This window comes from Aulonocara sp. 'chitande type north' Nkhata Bay, linkage group LG10, assembly GCF_057382095.1.
Source record: "Aulonocara sp. 'chitande type north' Nkhata Bay isolate Kocher_YH1m ecotype deep benthic linkage group LG10, A_spYH_male_GT1.1, whole genome shotgun sequence".
NCBI lineage: Eukaryota > Metazoa > Chordata > Actinopteri > Cichliformes > Cichlidae > Aulonocara > Aulonocara sp. 'chitande type north' Nkhata Bay.
In genome coordinates this window covers 35,585,302-35,609,961 of record NC_141353.1, presented here as the reverse complement: position 1 = coordinate 35,609,961, position 24,660 = coordinate 35,585,302, and the positions used below count along the sequence as shown (strand labels likewise).

The window sequence follows — 24,660 nt, the reverse complement described above, 5'->3', positions numbered from 1 at the left end:
AACTTTGATTTGCAGGAAATACATGAAAGCAACATACCTTTGTTGTTGTTCTCGTAATGCCCGGCGGAGGGCGGCATTTAACCACAAGGGGGGGGGAAAAAAAAAAAGTAAAGGCCCCAGGGCTGAAAAAGAAAGTGGGAGGTGATGTGAACCAAACATTTACTCACGCCTGGACTTTTCATATTTCGGCCAGAGGAGCGCGTGGATTCGGGTTTACGCGCAGTGGTTACTGCTGTCCTGGATGCTTCAGACTGATACAAGAGCCCGAACCTACTACAGCCTTAATTTTGAACCTATCGCACATAATAGCTGCAGTCCCAGCTGTAGGAGCTTGAACTAAGCAGGTAGAGGTGCAGCATAGGGGCGGCTGTTTTGTGTAGCTACAGTGCCGGTGGAGAGATGGAGCGGTGGAAAGGCAGAGTGGCCCTGGTGACCGGCGCCTCGGTGGGAATCGGAGCCGCTGTAGCCCGGGCACTGGTCCAGCAAGGCATGAGGGTTGTTGGTTGTGCCAGGAATGTCGACAAAATAGAGGTGGGTGATTTTAATGAAAAATATCAATTAATGTTGTGAAACAAGTCTGTTCGACTCAAAGGAGAAGCTAGCTCTGTTTAAAGCAACAACAAAGTAGCTACAGCTAGCTAACATCAATTTCAGCTAAAAACCTTTAGCCCCAGTATCACAGCCAGTTAAATCGATATTATTTATTTGGTCAATTTAAACACACGGTTTTATAACAGATTGTGCCGAAATTCAAATTAAAAAGGTCAAACGGTCGTAAGAGGTGTAAATAATAGCTAAATTCCGACTAGCTAATGTTGCCAATTTTCCATATTACTGCTGGGACATTGTTGTACTTTGGACTTCCACTCAGAGAAAGTACCACCCATTAAATCAGAAGGCAGTGATGCTCCTGTACCTGCACCCCCACCCACCACATAGCCAGCCACACCCCTAATTCATTACGTTTTCTATTATTCGTTTCCCTTTCTCTTGGTTAATCTTCCCCAGCGACGTCAGTCAGAAGCTTTATTGCATTTAAGTAAGATATACTAGTTAACTGACTATTGTGTGGGACAGAGCCCACAGCAAGAAAAGCACGGATTCAAAAACAAACAAACAAATGACCCATATTTTCTTCTTACATAGCCAGAAATAGATTTTTACAATCTTATTAACCGCCTGATACATTCAAAGTCCCAAATGTTATTAAACGTTAATTTTACATAGATTACATAGATAACAGTGTAATAAGCCTAATGTAATAAGCATTTTTCAGTCAAACATGAATAACAAGTAAATCAAAACATATAAACCACCAGCTTTACACCCCTCAAGTTGTTGTAAAATGTGTGTGCAAGTATTATCTATACTTGTTTAGTTCATTTTAATTTAGCTCATTAGATTATGTTAAACAATATAATAATCAAAACGCATGGAAAATGACAATGTTATTAAAAAATAAATTCTGGAGAAGTTCCACTGAAACTTTTGTTTTGGTCCGTCTGGATGCACACACATTTTGCTTAATTACTGGTATCACAGAGGGCTTACATAAACCCCACTATGATAGTAAAAGACTCATCCAGTTACTATTTAAGTCCCCCTCTCATAACTGAATGTAATTAGTGTTGTGAGTGATTATGTTTGAACTGACATTAACTCTTTGAACTGTGGATTTGATTCAAAAAATATTTCAGTGGTTGACAGAGGAACAGGCAGAAACTCTTTATAGTACTGGAGTAACACCCACGCTTCCCCAGAGGTAGGTGTTATAGGCCCTGTCCCACTAACTCTTGCTTAACTGTAAGGCGGTGCACCCTGCTTAACCTGTTGGCCAATTATTAAGCTTCACATCTTGTCAGCCCAGAGATTCCAGTGCTGTGTTGCAGAACGCCTACTGCATTCACACATCGCCACCTTTGAGACAGCCAATGTGTTGTATTTGTTAACTCTGTCATATGTGTATATAAAAGGTGTTGTACTGTATGTATCCTTTAAGTATGTCAGTATTTGGATTCTTAACATTTTCTTTCCTTCTCATGCTTTAACATCAGTCAATTCCATTAAATTAAATATTCCTATGCAACATTCCTTTCATCCATTGATGAAAATGAATTAAACTGAATGACTTTTAATGCAACTTTCAAAGATGAGAACATTTCTGGCCTTCTCGGTAGCTTCTAACAGCACATTGTGAAGAACTTGGTTTAAAGTTTCAGTGAAAACTTAAAGATGTGACAGTTGCGCTCACTCATCAGTAACTCAGTGCTTGTCTTCTGCTCCCAGCGTCAAAATGTTATTAATCACTGATGTTAACCATCAATTTAACTGATGCTTCCAGCACAACCAAGGTTCAAACATGTAAGAACAACTTAAACCGGTACCGATGCGGGCTTAGGTAGTATTTTTTGCAAGTTTAGGTTAGCCAGCTAGCTGCTACGTTGAATATCAAGTAATTTCTCCACTTTAGTACATAAACAACCAAGTGGCATTTTAGCCATCAGGGTGAAAGCTACAGTCAGCATCACTGGAACTTGTTTGTTTTTTGCAATCACATCCAAGGTTGAGCTCTCAATGTGCTGGCTAATGCTAGCTTGCCCGGTGTAGATCTTAGCTATCCAACATGAATCAGGTTGTCATAATTATACTTAATTGCTGGTCTCTTTATACAGCATACAGTACATGAAATCATGTGTTATAGTGATATATGACAGTGTTATGTGTTTCTCATTGCTGTTTTATGCTAATGCTAGCTCACACATGGTGTGAGCACGAGCTGCATGCAAACACGAGCAACTGAATAATGATTGGATGTCATTTAAGAGCTGGTGCTGGGATTGATAACAATGATTGAGTTCCTTTAAACAAAGAGATAAGAGATAAGAATGTGCCTTTTTTTAAATAACCAGCAGTTTCTGCATCTCCACAGTTTGCATTAACAGTTTGCATTTCACTAACCTTTACAGGATTATTGTCGCAACATGGGTATTAGGAACTCCAAATGCCGTGTTGTTGTGAAAGCGTGAATTACAAGGAGACAAGTTGGTGTTTTCGGTCTTTTTTCATTGTTTGTGTTTGTGACTCCAAATTGCCCATAGGTGTGATTGTGAATGGTTGTCTTTCTCTTTGTGTTAACCCTGTGACAGCCCAGAGACCTGTCCAGGGTGTACACTGCCTCTCGCCCTATGGTGGCTGGGATAGGCCAACCCCCCCCCAAAATTGATTTGCATTGCTTTTAAGTTACTTTTTTTTAAACTGCAGTTATTGCACAAAAATATCAGCTGATTCTGAGGGGGTCAGGTAGTAGGCACTCATTGGTTTGTCCACTAAGTGACCAAGCATTGAAGCACTTTTTTGTGATTTTATAGTACATAGATACAAGCTTCAGCTAATAGTTGTGTTTATGAGGGTGTGAAGAATGAAAGGTTTCTGTCAGATTAAGGCAGAACCATCACTCGTACAAGACTTTAGAGTGTGTGTGTGAGTTGCAGGACAAAGACAGTATTGTACTCTCCCTGCTGTGTAAACTGGGCTCTTGCTGTAGAGCTGGTATGCTGCTAGTGGGAAATGCAATGTATCACAAAGCAATTGTTCTTGAAGTCACTTCAGTTTTTTATTCCTTTTACTCTGGGAAATAATGTTGCTGTAGTTAGTGTTTTTAACAGCTGCGTTATCCCTCGTGTTAGATGAGCTAAAACAATGAGTAAAGTGAGAAGATTTTTTTGTTTTCTGGGTAAAGAAAACTCTGAGAAAGTGGAGTGGAGAGTAGTGGCAGCACTATTGGTTTGTTGTCTGTGAAACTATAGTGTAGGCAGTAGGGGAGCTGCAAGCTGGAGGGAGACATGTGGTCACCATGGGCTTTGTGCAGGAATGGAGACAGCATCCAAGTAGAGGAAACACGGCTTCTCATTTATTCCTTTGAAATCTTGTAAGACCAGTGGGAGAAGCTTTTATTTTGTTGGAAGAAGGCTCTTGTAAAACGTGTCCATGTGTTTTTTGAAGATGCTAAACATTTAGAAATGGCGTTCTTGCAATCTTAACGTATGCCAAGAAAAGCACGATGCACACATCATGCAGGCACTGCATCATAGTAGCGTAAAAGAAGGGGGTAAGGAGGGGCACAACCAAGCAGAATTGTTTTAGAATGGTTTAGTTTGGCCTAAGATCTGACACCAAAGAAGAAGAGCACACTTGCTGATTTGTTCATCTTAAGACCTCTGAGTCACTCAGGCCTGCACAGCTCGTATATGCATGTTGTTTCTGCTTACACGGTATATTAGGAGGCAGTAATAAACACACATTCATAAGAGAATGAACGTGGTTGCTATTCATCACAACGTGAAGAAACAGTCATGGAAAATCTGAATATGATAGTGTGCCGATCACAGAAAGTTGATTCTGTCCATGTGGATGTTGTGTTTTCAATAATGTTTCTCCCACTGAAAACAACATCCAGAAGTACAGAATCAAATTTGTCGGATTTCTTTACCTAGACAAATTGAGTATGCATCAAGATACTCTACTATACAGAGTTTTATTTTATTAGGTGACTTTATATTTATTAGTTAAACTTAGTTTTGTAAGTTAAATGTTTTGGTAACTTTTGGAGCATGCTAGCTGCAAGTATATGAAAGTGATGTGACTTGCTGTGTGGTAATTGTAGTAAAGTCAGTCTCAGAAGTCTCTGTTTTAATCTCAGTGGGTAAAATGTTTGTGATAGATTTGTCTGTTAATTAACACTAATTACCAGGTAACCGTGTCTGTGTCTGTTTCCCCATACACTGTTAACGTGACTTCTTAACCAAAAACTTTTCACTTGGCATCCAATTTTCTCATAAATCAGTCTACTTACGGACCCATAGTGTGCCCAGAATGCAATCCTAGAAACCAGTAAATGACTTCATGATAGTAATGTCTGCCTCTTACATAGTCATTGGTCTTAATCCACACTAATTCCAGAAAGAACATTTGTCTGGTCTCTCAGACTGCTAGCTTACTTGTGTTTCCTGTCCTATTAAAAAAGTGGAATGGGAGACAGAGCCTTCAGATTTAAGCCCCTCTTCTGTGGAACCAGCTCCCAGTTTGGATTCAGGAGACAGACACCCTCTCTAAAAAAAAATCCTGTCCTGTCTACCCTTAAAGTTTTCCTTTTTGACAAAGCATATATTTAGCACTGAATCAGGTGACCCTGAATCTTCCCTTAGTTATGCGACAGTAGGCCTTCCCATGAGGCAAGTGTTTTTTCTTCACTTACCTAATTTGCATTTAATCATTAGTTGTCATTAAAATACTGACTCTTGTAACTTGTGGCCCATCTCCCTCCCCTCACTCCCAAGCAGTCATGGCAGATGGCTGCCCCTTCCTGGGCCTGGTTCTGTCTGAGGTTTTTTCCTGTTAAAAGGGAGCTTTTCCTTGCCACTGTCACCAAATGCTTGCTTATAAGGGGTTCTTTGATTATAGGTTTCCTCTGTATTATATTAGTCTTTAACTTGCAATATAAACTGCCTTGTAGCGACTGTTGCTGTGATTTTGCACTATATAAATGAATTGAGTTGAATTGAATTCTTTATTTATATATAGAAATATATATTTGTCTGTACACAGGTCCATTTGAAGCAGATGAAATCAAACCCAGACATCCAGCCTGCTTTTGAAGCGTTGGACAAGTGAAGCGCATGTCAAAAATCAAAGCTTTGGCAGCTGCAGTTTTAGATCAGATAAATTTAGCAAACATCATTTGCGGCTTCTAGTGCTGAACAGACTGATGGAGGGTTTTGTTTGCAATAGATGCCACAGGGATTCTGCCTAAAGTATGCCCAAAGGAGATAATCTAAGATGAAAAAAAAAAATCAGCTCAGCAAAAGAAAACATTCTGGGATTAGAATACTGAGAATATGAAATACGAAAGGCAGATTATGTGTATTTCCTCATCGAGACTGTCAGTGGAGATAATAGCCCTTGAATAAAGTGCTTTTTATTCATTTTTTAAGACTTCGTCCCTGTGATCCAGCTCACTTTATTCAATGGGCTAATAACAAACAGACGTCTGACTCACCGCTTGTTGCACACAGTAGCCTCTGGCACGGGCATCTTTTACGTGCGTGAGTAAATCCTAATTTAAAACTCAAAGCTCTTGGCGGGTGAGCCTGAAGTTTAATTTCAGGCACTGGCTGACCTGCTTCAGCATCATGCTTATTCTGAAGGAGGTAAAAGGTGCTCAGTCATGCTTCTAAAGCTGAGGTGGCACAGTAATAAAGCAATCTACGTCTCTGTCTGCAAATCTGAAGCTGTCTTGACCACCTCCTCTAGGTCGTGTCTGAGCAAACTGTGCTGTTGTTTCACAGTGAATAGATTTTACTGCAGAAAGGATTTGAAGTGGGTCAGGTCAAACAGCTTTACCTATTTGTCTAAAATCTTCTGCCTCACTTTGCATTTTGGCCCTGTTTTAGTACAAATTCTTTCTTTCTTTTAGAACAAACCACATAGTTAAATAGCTGTTTAAACATTTTCTCCAAAGCTCCCATTTGTAGCAGTATAGTACTAATATATTTGCTGCTATCTCTCCTTCCACATATCCTTTTTTCCCCCCTCATATCAAATTTCTCTTGAGCTCATCAGGTTACCTCACAGCTCCTTCGGCTTGCTTTTGTCTTACCCATGCAGAAAGCCTTTCCACTGACTGCACGCTTTCCACTTGAGCTGTGAGCTGACAGAGACGTATACCTAATTAATAAACTGTGTTTCCATGGATTCAGTCCCCAGCCCCTATCCCTCCTGAGAGGAGCAACATTGACATAGGCACAAAAAATAAGAGCATTTTCTCAAATAGGAAAGCAGCAGTCCAAACTGCATGTAGATGCAGATTTCTGACACTGATACAAATTCAATTTCTACTCTCTTACTGTAGTCAGAAGTAATCATTTGTTTGAAACTTAATTTTCACTTATTGCATACTGGCAGGCTCTGTGAGAGGAAAGCAAGATACATTTATAACTCTAATACATTATTAAAGCATTACTGAAACACAAGCAGTATTCCTGCATTTTTTAATTAAAAGCAACCTTCTTTTCACTGCTCTGTATAGATTTTTGAAAGCTCTAAATGGTCTTAATTGCTTCACCATTAGTTGGATATGAAGAAGTTAGAAGTCTGATAGATTGAGGCAGCTCAGTGACCCCTACGGGCCTTTCTCCCTGCACCACCGCTGTGCTGTCCTGTCTGTGCTTATCATCCTTCCAGGTGTGAAGTTTAATGGCACTGACATTCTCTCCCCGGGTTTCCTGCTGTGATAGGTGGAGCTCTTCCTGTCCTATCCTGTTCTGTACTGTCAAAGACTTGCTGGAATCCAGTTTTCTTCCTTTTTGCATGTATGATATGTGAAATTGTGTGCGGCAAAACGTGAAGTGCAGAAGGACTGAAATGTCTTGAACACTGTAGCAGCAGGTCAGGATCTTTGAATAGAGGAGTTTTATGGTGCTATGTACTCCAAATCAGCGACGAGTTCACCAAGTTCCAGCCTTTTTTTGAGGCTGTGGGGTGGGGGTGGGGTGAAGGAATGCAAATTGGATTGTTCTCACTTCATCAGCAGCCAAACTGGATTTGTAATTGGGTGTTTGTCTGATATTGGAGACGTTTTATGGCTACTCTAGACTCACATGTTAAATAGGCCAGGCTGGCCCACTTTGAAAGTTTTCGTGTTGGATCAACTCTCCAGTGTGTGTGTGGGGGGGGGGTGTTTTGTTTTTTTGTTGTCTCCTCCGGACTCAGGTCATCAACAAACTTTGCATGCGTAGTGATGTGGTTCATAGCCAGCATCAGGGTGCATGCGTAGTGATGTGGTTCATAGCCAGCATCAGGGTGGCAGTGAGCGCAAAGTTGCCGTAACGACAGCCACAATCAGGTGCACAAACAACCCATCACATGAGCTGTTAAACCAATGTGATGCATGGAAGCTTCACCCCCTCAGCATGTTTCAACTACAAACAGAACTGGAGAGCCATTTTTTAAAAATCATATGATGACCTTGTGAACGTAAGAATAAAGGCTGGATTTTGTAGTTATTTGTTATTGACACATAGTTGAAAAGTTTCCCCATCAAACTGTTTTCAGAGGCTAAAAGACATGCGTCTACCTTCACTTGGGCATTATCACTTGGTTTTTCCAAAGTAAAATGTAACCACACTGGTTGCACCAGTTTGTTACACAACACCTGGCTGCCTGCAGCACCTTTAGCATGTCAGAGTTCTAAAAGCATTTCTTTGGAGCCAGTTACATATACCTGGTCATGCACACGTAATCATTGATTTTAGATTTGCATGCTAGTGTGTTTGAAATCAAAGTCAGTGTGCACACTGTGTGCCCACTGTGACATTTTTGTCAAAGCGCTGGGAGGCATTTTCGCCTTCTTCTTGATCCCTCGTTGCTGGGAACTCCCCAGCGTGTTGGTGACTTACTAAGAAAGGCTGTAATTATTTTCCGTATCTCCTTGTCTTGATTAGAGTGTTCCATGAGAAAAGCACTATAAAACCACTCTGTTCAACCTTTAGACCTTTTAGTGGCAGCATGAACACAAGATAATTGCACAACCGTCCTTCCTACCCTACTGCAATCCTATTATACAGCTTACTTTCACCCTTGACCCCGCAGTCAAACTGTGAATGACACTTGAGTGCATTTTCATGTCACAGAATGATAGTTGAGCTGTAGAGTGAATGACACAGCTTAGCAAACTCAAGTGTCTTAGCCCGATCTGTGGCTACAAGTTTTTTTAAATTATTTTTTAACATATCCAAATGTTATTTTGGTTCTCTGTTTTGTGATTGCCCTGACTTTTCATTGAAGCTTGCACTTGCCATCTTGTGCTTGTATTCTTCTGCCTTCCTGTAAAGCATACTGAAAACTGAGTGTGTTTTGATAAGCTTTATGCAGCCTGCTTCAGGATGCATTTTCTCTTTCTCCCTCCTTCTGTTTCACTTTCTGCCTGCCAACACGCTCTCCCTCCCTCCTCCTGAACACTTTTTGTAATCACTGGACAACAGCCCCTGTAATGAGGATGAAAATGCATCGTGACAGGCTAAATTGTTTTGTGTGTCACCCAGGTACTTAAAAGACTGGACAGGAAGGATGAAGAGGGGAGGGATCACTGACTGAATTATGGCTGCATTACATCTTTTGATTTAGTTTTTTTTTTAGCCACCTACCAGATGAGCCATAGTGCCCTATAACACAGTCCCTCCCTTTTTTTCCTTTTTTTTTTTTTTTACAAGAGAACTGAGTCAGCCTGAGACTAATCTAATTTTTCAGCTCTCTCAGCTCATGGCTGCTGCCTTGTGCTATTGATCTGGCTCACCACTTATAGCTTCTCTGCCTTCAGCACATTGGCATCTTTATTTTTATCTCTTCTAAGCTGCTTTGCTGGTGTGTTTTACACCAGTTCCACATGAGTGAGTGAGTGATTGATAAACGTGGTGTGGAACAATGATGGCCCTTCCTTGCTTTGACGACCAGCCTCCTGCAGGGCGTACAGGCCACGAATGTGACTATTACATGTACATGAGACTGCTGCAGGGCACTTTGTAAATACATTACTCTAATAGTCTGTTATATCATATTTTGTTGTTTGAATTTCATTCACCTCCTGTGTTATCAGTTACTTTACTACTATTTGATAGGCTTTTACAAGACAGTCTAGTCTCAACAGCAATTTTCTTGGCTGACTTAGATTTCCCCAAAGCATGACAGGCTGGTAAAGATTCTTTTTTTTTATGTCCAGTTTACTTTTCTACTTTTCTTCTCTGCAAATTGATATTTTCATATAAACCCAATTACAAAAAAAGTCTCATACCGAGACTTCTTTCCTCATACCAAGGCTGCTGGCTTGTGGCTGGCTCTGATGTCCATGTTCAGCTCGGTGAAGATGATTTAGGTATCGGATTAGATTTGTTATTACAAACGTTTTTGTGGTGGTCCCCCCACGGTTTACTTTCCCAAACCTGGTGTCTTCACTCAAGTGAAGAGCTTCCACACTAACAACAAGTTGGTGCATGGCTGTGACCGTGCAAGTGATTATTTGCCTGTGCTGCTGTGTGTGTATATGTTGTGCATGCCTGAAACATACACTCATAATTAAACATCTATGAGATTGACCAGCTAAGTCAGTCCCTGACCAGTTGGTTGGTAGATCTCTTGTAAAAGCGTTTACATTTTGTCAATCTTGTCCAAAGAAACATACCATCCATCCAAGGTGTCCCCCAGGACACCTTGGGGGCAAGGTGTCCTGGGGGACACTGTGTTTTGCTATTTAACATCACTGCTAGTTGTCATTGTCTTAGGGCTTTTCTAGCCTGTATCGTTAACCTCCTAAGACCTGAACTCTTCCACAACATGCATTTTTAATTTCTCTTTATATTTGGGCATATTGGGGCCCAATGAATGTAAAAACAAAGAATTACCAGATTTTTTCTTTTTTACCTTATTTTTGTTTTTAAGAAAAATAAGAGCCACATATGAGGATATTCGTTTCAAATTCTGATAGAACAGTGGCAGTATAATGTCCTCGTAAGTGGATATCAGGCCCATGTAGAGCAAAATTGAGTATTTTAGTCTAAATAACCCAAAATGTGATGTCCACATATGTGGACGCCAGGTCCTAGGAGGTTAAAGTTCTGTTTCACAATACGCCAAAACATATTTCATTGGTTTAGTTTGGATGGTGATGAATGAATCTTGGATTTTCCAACTATGCTGCTGTTGTGTTTTCAGACCTGGCTGCTTATCTGCAGGACAGCATGCTCTATTGCTGTGGCCTTTATGAGGTCTGGTACTAACTACAGTGGTGCATCTGGTGCCAGAACACACCTACATACACAAACACACAGAGATTCACAGCCTGAGACTTCCTGTCGTTGGACCGAGATCACACCCGGTTTGTTCTGCTGCTCCCGCTTCAGCCACAGTAACACAACTAATTCCCCCTCTCTAACAAAAGACTGGCCCTGCTTCCCCTTTACGTTAAACTCCACAGAGCCTCTCCAGCAGGCTCTCTGCCTGCTCATTCGTGCCTGAGGGCCAGTCTCTAAACGGACTCAGGCAAGTGTGAAGTAAAGAGGGCTGGTCTAAAGGCAGCTCAGATAATTGACTTATTGTAGTGAAACAGACCGCACTTCACAGCTTACCACAGGTAATGTGCATAAAGGGAGCGGTTCACCTGTCTACAGCACGAGCAAAAGAGTTGCTTGTAGTGTTTTCAGCGGTTTAGCATTTTAACAGCTTTGTTTGGGTAATGCCTTCTTTCTGGATAATCCAAGTTAAACGGCTTAAAGGACGAGCAGGGAAATCTGCACGCTGCGACATGTAAGATGGGGGGCATTCTCTCTATTATACATTTTAGAGAAAAACATCAAAATGATTCCTCAATCCAATATCGTCCTGATTATAAAAACAGGCTTTAACAAGTTCTCTAAAGGGGTGGCTGCAGAGGAATCATGTTCAGACTGTACTGTAGATCAGGTGCCACAATATAGTCATATAGACATTGTAGATAAAACAGTATGTGCTACGTTTGGTGAGTGACAGCCAGCTCTGTTCTGCTGTTTTTAATCATTTATATTCTTACTACATCCTGCTGTGCCCTGATGTAGGTGCCTAACGTAACAACAGCTCATCACGTGTCATTTCTGTGACACGTTTGATCACATAAGGTTTTGTGAACTTTGAACTATGAGAAGATGTGTGTTTTATCTTTACAACATGCTCTGCTTGTAAAATGGGGTTCATTTGCAGGGGAAGGGAGGGACACGGAAGTGTGATTAGGTCTTTATTGGCTAATGATGTGTTTTGGGCAGGTAAACTCTCTTCTGAGTGTCGGGAGCGTTTGAATAAATCATCACTCTCTCAACATGTTGTGTGGCCGCTTGGCATTTTGGGTCTCTTATCTTTTCTCTGGTGCACAAGTTGGCATCTCTGCCAAGGCTATGATGGATTGCTTCTTGTATGCCTGGCCAGCAGTACAAAGGGACTTACCTGTAAATAATCCCTTTTTGTTTTCTTATGTGGGATTGAGACCAAAACCAACATTTACTGTTGATTGTTCACATCAGTGAGTTCCTGTCATGGATACTACAATTGCTAACCAAGCTAGCTAGGATGGTTAGAGAAAGAGTACACCCTGGACAGGTTTCCAGTCTGTATTATAGTGTATGTCATTTAGCACTTATTAGTAGATACCTACTATACCTGTATGATAAACCTGTAACAGTTTATCAAGGTATCTTTCTAACCAAGCCAGCTAGCGTTGGTTAATAACTTGGCACTCCACCCTCTTGTTCAAATATGGTAATTCCTGGCTTCTGTGAGGTGACTCGCAGTGTTTGTCGTTTATATGCAGTCTATGACAAATTCTAACACCAGTGCAGTTTGAAACATTTTATCCTTGACATTATAGTGCTGTGCATCATTTTGGTGTTCCACCTGCCCCCCACACCCCTGCTGCCTCTGTCTTACTGGCACCCAGAGCAAGGCATCAGGTGACTGGCACAGCTGTGCCTAGCAGGGGGATCTGTGTCAGTTTGTATCGTACGCCGATAGTGGTGGACGGCCAGCTGACCTGGTTAGAGTGCAGCCTGCTCGACCTGTAGCGAGCTCAGCCTGTCCGTATCAGTGCAAAGCTGGCGTCTTCTTATGAGGGGTCATGGTTATGATTTTGGTCAAATGCGGAATTTCGGTTAATATGCTTTTTATAATTGAGTGGGGGAATCATTGGGTGGTTTGACTGACAGACTATCTAGTTTTTTGGTGCTGTGCTGTGTGTTCTCCACGCTCTCCTGAGTGGGTGGGTTGTTTGATGTAATCTTAATCGTGGTCTTGAAAGTTAATCAGTTGGTCATTAACAGCACTTGACATTTTGTAGTGATTATTCTTTAACAAATATATCAGTGCAGTCAAACTGGGTGTGATTTATCTTTTTCAGAAGCTGGCAGCAGAATGTCAGAGTGCGGGCTACAGCGGCACGCTGATCCCTTACAAATGTGACCTGTCCAATGAAGAGGAGATCTTGTCCATGTTCTCAGCAATCAAGACACTGCACAAGGGCGTTGACGTATGCATCAACAATGCTGGACTGGCCCACAATGAGCCTTTGCTCAGTGGCAGGACAGAGGGCTGGAGGAACATGATCGATGTGAGTTGGATCGCTGACAATAATATTAACGCAAAAAAGGGAAGGTTAGAGCTTCCTCTTATGTGATATTGATTACTACTATTAAACAGTGAAGCAGAAGGAGGAGGTTGCTCACTATGAGTCCAAGTCTTGTTTTTGTGTTGTTCAGTGAGTAAAAGCACACATACACACTGCTCCCTCCCCTCACAAAGGCCGCTTCATTGGCTCTGGGGAGAGACTCTGGCACAGCAGAGGCCTGCTAATGAAAGCCAGCACTATGTCTCTTGTTGAGACTTTTGATTCATTGAGCTCTTGACCACTGGAGACCCCCCTGCACCCAAATCTCTGTCTCCAGAGTCCAGCATTTCTGGCTCTTGCTCATCTGTTGTCATGGCAGCCCACTTGAACGTGTACAGCAGTGTATTTTTAGCCTGTATTTAATCTGCACACTGACCTTGTTTGGTCACCTCCCCCTATCTTGCTTGCACACTCGTGGTAACCTGCTCTCTCTCAATGTCACTACGGAAGCAGTTTGGAGGCTACAAGCTGGACAGGAGCAGCAGGTTCAGATGGTTTAACACACTGACCCAGTGAACAGCTTTCATCATTGGAAATTCTTTACAATAAAGTACAAGCAAATCTCACAAATGATTCTCATTTTCTGTCTTTTTTTTTTCTTTTCTTTTTTTAAGTTGTAGCTGAATGGTTCATACACCGATGTGTGAATACATGCATACTGTAGGTTATTTTAAAGTTAAAGAAATGTGCTGTGTTCACCTCTGCTGCAGGTGAATGTCTTAGCCTTGTCCATCTGCACCCGTGAGGCGTACAAATCAATGAAGGAGAGGAATGTGGATGATGGCCACATTATCAATATTAATAGGTAAGCTATACAAGGAACATACAATTCTAGGAACAAAGCTATAGATTAATGTGAAAATACCTCAGCCAGTTTGTTCTGGGTGATTTTAATCCTGCAGGCATTAAGTAAAGCCAATTTTAAGCCCCATCTGGCACATTTTGGATGTAGAGCAATGCAAAGAACACCCACATGTTGAACTGAAAACTGTTTATAGATTTGTTATATTAGCATTTATTTTTATCAATATAGGTTTTCTTAGAATTGCCTTAATTAAAAATGGGAATTTAAACTTTGACACAAATGTTGTTTAGAGCTATAGCTCTGTGAGTGTTTTAAGGCTATAGAGATATCCGATATTAAGTGATACAGAGTTTGAAATCTAATAATGCACTGGTTAAGTCATTTAAAAGAACACCACAGGAAATTCAGAGGATTGGCTACTTGGTGTTGAATCAGCGTTGAGCTACAAAAAGCAATTACCGGCTCATATATCTTTCTCGTCTTTCTCATTTTCTACAGTATGGGTGGGCACCGAGTGGTGCCAAGTGCCGATGAGCACTTCTACTGTGCCACTAAATATGCTGTGACTGCTCTGACTGAGGGAATACGGCAAGAGCTTCGAGAGGCAAACACCCACATCAGAGCCACAGTGAGTTAGTCGTTGCATTATAGTGCAAAGGTTTGTCTTTAGCTTAGTGAAACATGGGATCACATAAAATCCAACAGTGTGAAGAGGACTCCGAGCAGACAACACAGACGTAGTCCAGCATAAAGTGGGAGTGTTAAGCCTAAAAAGCCTTTAAAAAAATCTGATACTGTGTTGAATTCAGTTTGGATGAGTCTGTAATGTTTGTTAATAATAATGGATTGCATTTATATAGCGCTTTTCGAGACCCTCTTCCCCTATTCATTCACACACTGGTGGAGGCAAGCTACAGTTGTAGCCACAGCGGCCTTGGGGCAGACTGACAGAAGCGAGGCTGCCATATCACACCATCGGCCCCTCTGGCCATCACCAGTTGGCGGTAGGTGAAGTGTCTTGCCCAAGGACACAATGACCGAGACTGGCTAAGCCGGGGCTCAAACCGGCAACCTTCCGATTACAAGACAAACTGCCAACTCCTGAGCTACGATCGCTCGCTGTTAAATGTACTCCCATGGAAACACTGAGGATGACGATGATGATGGGCTCGCTAGCCCACTTTCTCGTTAGTCTGCAAAATCGGGACGATTCCAGTCACAAATGCCTGGAAATGCTTGTAAAAATAAACTGCACAGTATGTTGAAGGTGTAACAATCATAATTTTGTTTTGTCTTCACTTCTATAAAATGCGTTTGAAAGCATGTTTTGAAGTTCAATCAGATACTTGATTTGACCCTGCTGTTCATTTTTAACTCACACACGTGTGTTTAATTATAAAGAGTCGTATTTATTGTATATGTGGTATCTTTAAAAGTTTTCATTTTGACGTCTTCATATTTGTAGACACCATGACCCTGTATGTAAAGAGCACATTTGTCATTCATTTTCCTGCCCTGCAGTGTATATCTCCTGGAATAGTGGAGACGGAGTTCGCCTTCCGACACCACAACAGCGATCCAGAAAAGGCAGCTTCAGTGTACGAGAGTATGAAAGTAAGGCTGTGCACATCACTGAAGTCAACAAATGTGAAATTATCGATCTGCTGTTGTGCTAATAAAACCTTTTCCCTCTGCTTTGCAGTGTTTGAAAGCAGAAGACATAGCCAGTGCAGTCACATTTGTCCTCAGTGCCCCTCCTCACGTCCAGGTATTTCTGTCTGTCTGGGACTGTTACAGTACTGACTTGTAGTTGAGTGGTAGCTGATTCCTGAGTGTTTTCTATCTTCAGATCGGAGATGTGCAGATGAGGCCAGTGGAGCAGGTGTCATAGCAGCAGAAGAGTGAGCTGCAGGAGGAGCAGACAGACAGCACCACGGTGACTCCTTAGCAGCCTCTGCTGTGCAAAGATTGTGGGGGGTGGGATGGTATTAAAAAATCAACTACAGCTGTGTCAGGTCTGCAGGGGCGGTGGTCAACAAAGGCAGAAGGCTTATGGAAGCTGTGCAACAAAATGAAGGGCATGGACTTTGGAAAACACTACAAAAATACTACTGAGTGCAGCAAAGTGGCATGTGTGAATTGTTGGGCTCAGGGCTGAACTGAGCCAAATCCAGACTACAATAGGAACAAATAGAGAGAGTTGCTGCTGTGTTGTGTGGTCATCTGCTTGGCCATCACTTCAGAGGGAAGCGTATGCCATTGATTGCACGATTTTATTTCTTTTTCCATTTGTTTGTTTTTTTTGTAGTTTATATGACATATCTTTTTGAAATGAAATTGAAAATTGGTAATTGCTGTTTATAAGAGACAAGTTTTTTTCCATTTCATTTTTCTAATAAATATTTTAACTTTTGATTAGAGATAGATGTGGGCTCACATTAACTAAAAGCTAGACAAGGCTAAGTAAGTCATACCGACAGTAACCATAAGCAGTCTGTGCATCCTGCCACCCTTACTACCTTTATGTTTTCACAAACATATTTAACACATTCATTCCAAACACATTCATATTCAGCATATTCCATTCATAAGGAGAGAAACCCTTTGTATGTGAAGCATAGGGGCATCTCCCTTTTTTGCCTGTTTAACTTCAGATGTTCTGCACTTTGTATTCATTTCTGAGGAGTTACAAGAAGGACACACTGGAAAATTCTGTAGTGGAGGAAACTAACTCTGTGCACGTGTATTACTAGAACCATGTACCCTTCTGTTGGAACTTTCTCATTAAATGAATAAATAAAAAGTCGCCCATAAGTAGTTATGTTTCTGTTTTCTGTAGACGTTGAAACTGCTTTTATTACACCTGACATATTGAATCATTTTTTGGTGTCCATTCACATATGAGTCTGCAATAATAAGCTGACAGTGGTTTAAGTTGATCACTAGAAAAATGTTACTATAAATACTGTAAATTTAAAATGACAGTACATTACAATGTAAGTATGGCTCATGTTTGAATTCATGTGGCCAAAAGATGGCACTGTTAGCAAAGTTTCCATAAACGAGGGCAGTGAAATGTGCGAAGTCTACTCCTTTGCCCTTTGGAGCTCTTTCACAAAGAAGTACACTGAAGATACACACAGTGACAGCTAATTCTAAACAACGTCTTTCCAGAAAAAAAAAAATCCTGTTGCATTAAATGCTCTGCATAGTAGATATGGATCACAATCATGTACATTCTTGTAACACGTGTTGGTTAAATTTGACCAGAAAATTGACAAAGATTGAAGACATAAATCTGTGATTAGTTAAAGCTTAACAGTAATCTGCCACTGTAGGTGGCCTGCAAAACACTGAGGCATCAGAAGTACGTCTCAGCAGGATGCTTTTCAGGTAGATCGAAGCTGGGGCTGATGACAGCGATGGGTGGATTTCCACCTGGTCCTCCCCTCTCATAGTACGGCATGTTTGACTTTTCATTCAGCGCATACGGTGTGAGGGACAGCTTTAATTTCTGCACGAGAAATGAAGTAAAATTATTTCCACACAGCTTGATTATATATGAACATGTGCGTGAGTACTACACTATATTGCTAAAAATATTTACTCGTCTGACTTCAGACATATTTGAACCGAGTGACATCCCATTCTTAATCCATAGGGTTTAATGTAAAGATATAACAGCTTCAACTCTTCTGGAAAGGCTTTCCACAAGGAATGTTTATGGGAATTTTTTGGCCATTTTTCCAGAAGCACATTTGTGAGGTCAGATGCTGATGATGGACGAGCAGGCCCAGCTGACAATCTCCGCTCTAGTTTTCAATTTCAATGCTGTTCTATTAGGGTCAGGACTCTGTGCAGGCCAGTCAAGTTCTCCCACACCAAACTCACTCATCCATGTCTTTATGGACCTTACTTTGTATATGCAGGCATGTTGGAACAGGAAGGGGCCATCCCTAAAATTGTGAGCATGAAATTGTCCAAAATGTCTTGGTATGCTGAAGCATTAAGAGTTCCTATCGCTGGAACTCAAGGGCCAAGCCCAACTCTTGAAAAGTACCCCACACAATTATCCACCAAACTGTATGCTTGGTGCAATGCAGTCAGACAAGTGGTGTTCTCCTGACTCTACTGAAAGTTGGTGACCTCTGTGAACTATGTGCTTCAGCGCATCCACTGACACCACTCTGTGAGTTTACACTGCCTACTACTTGTTGCTGTCGTTCCCAATTGCTTCCATTTTGTTGTAAGACCACTAACAGCTTTAAGACCGGACTCACTGCATGGGTGGCATCCTGTCACAGTACCACACTGGAATTCATGGTGCTCCTGAGAGTGATCCATTCTTTCACAAATGTTCGCAGAAGCAGCCTGCACACCTAGGTGTGTGATTGTATACACTTGTGGCCATGAAAGTGATTGGAAGACCTTAATTGAATGATTTGGATGGGTGAGTGAATACTTCTGGCAACATAGTGTCTATGCATATGATATGTACATCACCTCCATGATGGAGCCAGGCAGCACCCACAAAGTGTGAATGGCACCCAGAGGAATCCAGATGATGGAGGCCAAAGCAATGATCCAGCCGACCCCCTGACCCCAGGGAGGGAAGACGTACTCCCCATAGCGGGCAGGTTTGAATTGAATGATGGAGAAAATCAGGATGACCTGTATCAAGGAGCAAACAATTTAAGTTTGGATTTAAGTTTTAATTATTTCAGATGAAAATCTACATTATATTCATGTGAATAAAACAAATGCCTGTTAACATACAGTGATGAGCACAGGAGCAACTATAAGCCAACACAGTCTGAAGAAGATGTTTGCTTTGTGTCCATTCATCTCCTCCAGGTTGGCTGAAAGTCTTTTTACACCTGCAGATGGAGAAGTACTTTGGACCAACCTTTACTTGTCAATAAACATGTGTGCACATTTTATTTGCATGCTGGCAGATTAGAGACTCTAATCGCTGTTTAATTAGAGTGAAACTCGGATACTACACATGGCCATAAAATGTGTTAAGATACTGCCAAAAAAAGTGCTACATCATTCTAAGTGTGCAATGAATGAAACACATGTCTCTCACCATAAATCCAACAGGTGGCCATGACCTCAAAGAATGCCAGAAACATGATGGATACTATGGCAGTGTAATGATCCATCAGCTGGAAAACATAGATTCCCACCTGGACAAAGGCATACTCTTTAGGACAGCAAGGAAGGGAAAATGAGCACCCTTCAATATCTTTTTTATTTGGTTCAAATTCAAGCAGGAAATACAGTTTGTACCTGCATGACACAAGGAATTCCAAAGAGGCAGGCTACGAAACAAACCGCAAGAACAAACAGTTCCTTTTTCTTGAAAATGTGAATCACGTCTTTGTAGAATTGATCCATGAGGCTGGTGACCATCACTTCAACCATTGCAAACTGCAGTGTGGGAGTGGGACATAAGAATTTCGTTATGAAACACTATGCAAACATGAATTCCCATCCTGAGGTTACCAGTAAAGTACCTCACTGTCCAGTCCGAGGCAAAGCAGCATAAAGAAGAACAACACTGCCCAGAGCTGAGCCACTGGCATGTTGGCAAAGGCTTGCGGGTAAACAACAAAAACTAGTCCTGGACCTGTACAATAAGACACGTAAGATGTCAGAGCAGCATTTATAACTGAACAAGCAATTCTTCTTAATAACAGATGACTGTGACTTTATAAAAATATTTCAATCAAATTTGTGTTACTGTAACATTATTGCAATATTATTGTAACATATTGTCCAGATCAATAATCTGTAAAGACAAGACAATCCTTCTTCAGCTCCAACCTTACTTTATGTCCCCATTCACCTACACTGCTCAAAAAAAATAAATAATAAAAAATAAAAAAATCAATGAACACTTTTTAATCAGAGTACAGAATCATAAAATGTGGTTAATTAAACTTCTGAGAGATTATATAAGAGTCAGAAGGGGTGTTAATCAGCTTCAGCTGCTTCGGTATAACTGAAATTAACAACAGATGCACTAGATGGGCAACAATGAGAAAAACCCCCAAAACAGGTTGGTGTTACAGTTGGAGGCCACTGAGGTTTTTCTACCTCCTTATATTTTCTCACTGATTTTTTTTTCCCCCATTTTCTATTTGGCTTGGGTCAGTGTCACTGCAGGTCGCATGAGGCAATGCCTGCACCCTACTGAGGTGTCTGCTGGTTGACGGCACATCAATGCGTACCATTTCCAGCAGGTTTGCTGTGTTGTGTTAAATTCTGCCCTCTGTGGGTTGATAACTTTCCCTTCAACTGAACAATGTGGAATCTTTTCATTCCTAACACATTACCCAGTCCATATCAGTATCGATATCTAGCATAATTTCTTTTTTTTTCCCATTGAGGTTGGATGTGTTTTCATAGTGTTCCTTTCATTTTTTTTGAGCAGTGTATTTTCTTATCACTTATTCCCATCTGACATTAGGCAAAGTGGAGGCTAGATCCTTTGAGAATAGACTCACTCACTAATTTAAAAAAAGAAATCACTCACAAACAGTCATCCCTTTTTTTTCTTACCATCCACAGCCAGATCACTGACAGGAATGCCCTGCAGGTATGACATATACCCAAAGGCAGAGAAAATGACAAACCCTGCCAGGATGCTGGTTATGGAGTTGATAATGGATATGCTCAGTGTGTCCCTGTGGGGAGACAAGACATCTTTTAAATCACTAACAAGAAATCACAGCTATTTTCAAGAACTGGCGGTCAAACATTTACTTCAAAATGTTGTTGTTGAAGTCATTGTAGCTGGACATTGCCATGAGCGAGCCAAAACCAATTCCAATGGAGTTAAAGATTTGAGCCGCAGCATTCACCCACACCTGAAACACAGACCACTGCTAATCAGTACCAACACAGATTATCAGTAATAACACGACTCTCCCCGCTGCTAGAACAGTTAGGGTACTCCTCCAAAGCTACTACTCATTTCTTCTCTTGTTTCTTACCTCTACTGAGAGCAGCTCATCCCACACAGGCACAATGAAGAACTTTATCCCCTCTAATGCTCCAGGAAGCTGTGCATTATTGATCAGCAGGGCAATCAGAATAACATACGGGAACAGGGCAGTAAAGTACACCACCTGCACACAGAAAACGTATATATGGTATTAACTGTGGTCCAGTGCTCCACTTTCTTTCTTTTTTTTTTTTCTTTTTTTGCTCAGGTCTCAGTTTCTCTCTCACCTTGCCTGTTGATTTCACCCCCTTAAAGATGCAAAAGTAAATGAGGATCCAGGCCAGAATGAGAATGAGGAAAAGATCCCACCGGAGCACTCCTGTATCCTCTACTCCACTAGTCTGCTCTAGCATCTTATATCTGAAAGGTGCCACAGTAAAAGAAATTAGAAAAACATTAATATTCTGAGTGCCCAAAGGCATGCCTTAAAGCTAAACACATGGGCCAGATTCAAAAACACTGTCTGTCCTGTTGTGAAAAAACATTCAATCCAATCAGATGTCAGGAAGTCATTAAAATAGACCTTTTGACATATCTGATTCAGTGTTTGCAGTTTCTTGCTTTTTAACCATACAAGTTAATTTGATATCCACTATAAGTATGTATCTTCAGAACAGTTTTTTATTTCTCTACAAAAGGTAAAGATGTGCATTCATGTGGAAAATTCTACATTCAGAGGTTAAACAATATGGGTTTGATTTTCATGCATGTGAATATTTTTCCTACTTGTACACTTTTATACTTTTATCTCACAAGTTACTTTCCTGTAGAATGAGCAATACTGCATAGTACAATTGAAACACACATTCACTTCAGTTCCATTCACTTAACATGGACTCATCAGATGTGAGGAGGCACTTGGCAACAGTGGGGGAAAAAAACTCCCGAACAAGGCTCAGGGAGGAGTGGCCATCTGCAACGACCGGTTGGGTTTGAGGGAAGGGAGACAGAACAGAAGAATCAGTGTAGAAGAGAGTCACAGTTTAACAATAAGTAATCATTAAATGAAGGATGGTGTATAAACACACAATGAGTGAGTGAAGAAGAAACATTTAGTGCACCATGGAAAGCCAATAGCAACCTAGGCGTATTGCAGCATAGGTAAGGGAGGGTGCAGGGTCACCTGATCCAGCCATAAGTATAAATTTTATCAATATGGAAAATTTTAAGCTTAATCTTAAAAGTAGAGCGGGTGTCTGTCTCCCAAATCCAAACTGGGAGCTGGTTCCACAGAAGAGGGGCCTGAAAGCTGAAGGCTCTGCTTCACATTCTACTTTTGAATACTCCAATGCACATATGCAAATACTTTTAAATAAATAGGAACCACAAGTAAATTAGCCGTCTGAGAGCAAAGCGCACTTTTGCCTGATTATTCAAGACCTTGTATATTAGGAGATAGTTTTGAATTAAATTGCAGATTAAACTGTCATGACTGTGTGCTGTCAGGCAGGCTGGATTGGACCCAAACGCAGGACTCACGGAGGCAGAGGAGAACTTAAGATACTCGGTTTTGCACAGAAAACGAACTACACTGGGAAAACAAATAAACTAACAGGCAGGCAAACGAGAAAACGGAACACACAGTGAAAATGAGGGTGAGCAGCCGTTAACGACACAACAGAGAGCAAAGGAAAACACAGGGCTTATATACAAAGGGAGTAATCAGGGAATGGGAAACAGGAGGGAGACACAGCTGGGAGAGATTTGGGCTAAAGAAACAGGGGGCAAGTAAAACTGAACACACTGACATCAGACATGAACCTTCAAAGTAAAACAGGAAACAAGAAATAATTTACAAAGATGCAGACTTGACACTGAACTAAATCTAGAATAATAATCAAAATAGAACCAGAACATGAATCATAATACAGAAATATACCAAAATATAAGAAACTGAAAAAGCTGTGTCAAAATGATCCAGATCCGTGACATAAACAAGGAGCCAGTGAAGAGAAGCCAACACAGGAGAAATGTGTTCTCTGTTTCTAGCTCCTGTCAGCTGCAGGATTTTGGATCATAAATTTAATAAGTGGTTGACAAACACATGGAAATTAAAGGATTCAAGTAACTTGAACCCACATTCCTTTCCTACGCTTATCCATTAACTGGAGTGAAATGAGTTAATGAGTTTATAAGTAAATCTGAAAATGTGAGGTCTTAATCTGCTGTTTACTGCAAGATTTTCACTGTGAGTAAGTTCTTTCTGAGAATCTTTCCCTTGCTAAAACTAGAAAGTGAAACAGATCAAAGCCAATAAAGGTGACATGTGTCCTAAGATTTATCACACTTCAGTAAAATATTCTATCAGTTTGCTCATTTCTTATCTGTGACCTTCACTTCGATAGCTCTCACGTGACTCTGATAGGTTGTACATCCAGTTACAGTTGTTGTTGTATCAAGTTTTTTTTTTGTTTCACCTCTGACATAATCCCCAGAAGTTACCTTGTGTAACCAGTTCAGTCTTTTTAAAAATTACTTTAATTTTATAATGCTGCTCAAACTCAGTCATTATTTAGTTGGATTTAATAATCTGCAGAAATAGTGATCACATCCAATGAAACATACTTGAAGAACTCTTGGCTAGCTGTGGAGGAGTAGCTGCTGTTGGTAGCGTGATTGGTGCAGTTAGGTGTGTTCCAAGTATTGTTGCAGTTTTGCCATGGTAGTGGTGCCCGGAAGGAGCTGAAGAGGTAATAGAGAGCCCAGGTGATGACGACATTGTAGTAGGTACACATAATGAAGGAGATGGCCACCGATGCAATTCCCACTCCTGAGGTCAGATAAAACATGCATCAAAATAAATTTCTCCGCTATACATTTTTAACACTGGACACCAAAATTTAGTCAAAGCACCTTTTAACAGTGGGCAGACAGTAGCCAGAGCAAGTACAGGACCTCTCCTTGTGTACTGCCCCACAGTCAGCTCCATGTAAAGCAGAGGGATGCCCAACACCACCAGCATGAGCAGGTATGGCACCAGAAAGGCACCTGCCAAGAAGTAATAGTGAGTTAAGCACATTTTCAGAAAGAAGGCCAAGACTGTGGTAGTTTTATGACATCATTTAAACTTTAACTTTGGCACACATGAATTACTGTCAGGCAAAGTTTGACCCCATACAAATATTAACGATTCTGCAAAATTTGCAAGTATAAAGCCAGATTATAGTATGGGTTTATGAAGCGCCATGCCTCATTAAAAACAACAACAACAACAACAAAACAAAAGTCAAATTTAAAAAATAGTTTGAAATCGCACTCACTAACAACACAACACATACAGTCAACCATTTTTAGTCCTGTGTGTGCAGGGATTACAGAGGGCGGCACATTACCACAGTTCTGTTCGAAGATGTAACAAATGTTTGATTTCTCACCTCCTCCACTCCGGTAGCAAAGATAGGGGAACCTCCAGACATTACCCAGACCTACAGCACAGCCGATGCCGGCCAAAGTGAACTCTATCTGTCTGCTCCACGTTGGCCTGGTGGGCTCTTGATCTGTGTCTGCTCCTTGTGTCAACATTGTTGCTCGCCTGGGCCTAAACTCCATGGACAGCTGAGCAGGATTTAATTGTCTCTGGGTGATATAACCTCCCTTTTTTATGATCAT

At 41.1% G+C, this 24,660-nt stretch overlaps 2 protein-coding genes across 2 annotated transcripts; one reads left to right on the top strand and one right to left on the bottom strand.

Annotated features, from left to right (window-relative positions):
* The first annotated feature begins 124 nt into the window (after nucleotides 1–124).
* On the top strand, nucleotides 125–16,853 carry dhrs11a (dehydrogenase/reductase 11a). Its single transcript, XM_086309730.1, has 7 exons — nucleotides 125–531; nucleotides 12,968–13,177; nucleotides 13,945–14,039; nucleotides 14,538–14,667; nucleotides 15,561–15,653; nucleotides 15,742–15,807; nucleotides 15,889–16,853. The coding sequence occupies exons 1-7, from the start codon at nucleotides 400–402 to the stop codon at nucleotides 15,928–15,930; spliced, it is 768 nt and encodes a 255-aa protein (XP_086165856.1). The 5' UTR covers nucleotides 125–399; the 3' UTR covers nucleotides 15,931–16,853.
* LOC147321320 (sodium- and chloride-dependent GABA transporter ine) lies at nucleotides 16,440–24,660 on the bottom strand. Its single transcript, XM_086309728.1, has 13 exons — nucleotides 24,426–24,660; nucleotides 23,905–24,039; nucleotides 23,617–23,821; nucleotides 21,279–21,411; nucleotides 21,041–21,175; nucleotides 20,811–20,914; nucleotides 20,607–20,731; nucleotides 19,559–19,671; nucleotides 19,332–19,472; nucleotides 19,129–19,228; nucleotides 18,816–18,916; nucleotides 18,543–18,710; nucleotides 16,440–17,553 (listed from the first exon to the last, which is right to left on the bottom strand). The coding sequence occupies exons 1-13, from the start codon at nucleotides 24,658–24,660 to the stop codon at nucleotides 17,401–17,403; spliced, it is 1,848 nt and encodes a 615-aa protein (XP_086165854.1). The 3' UTR covers nucleotides 16,440–17,400.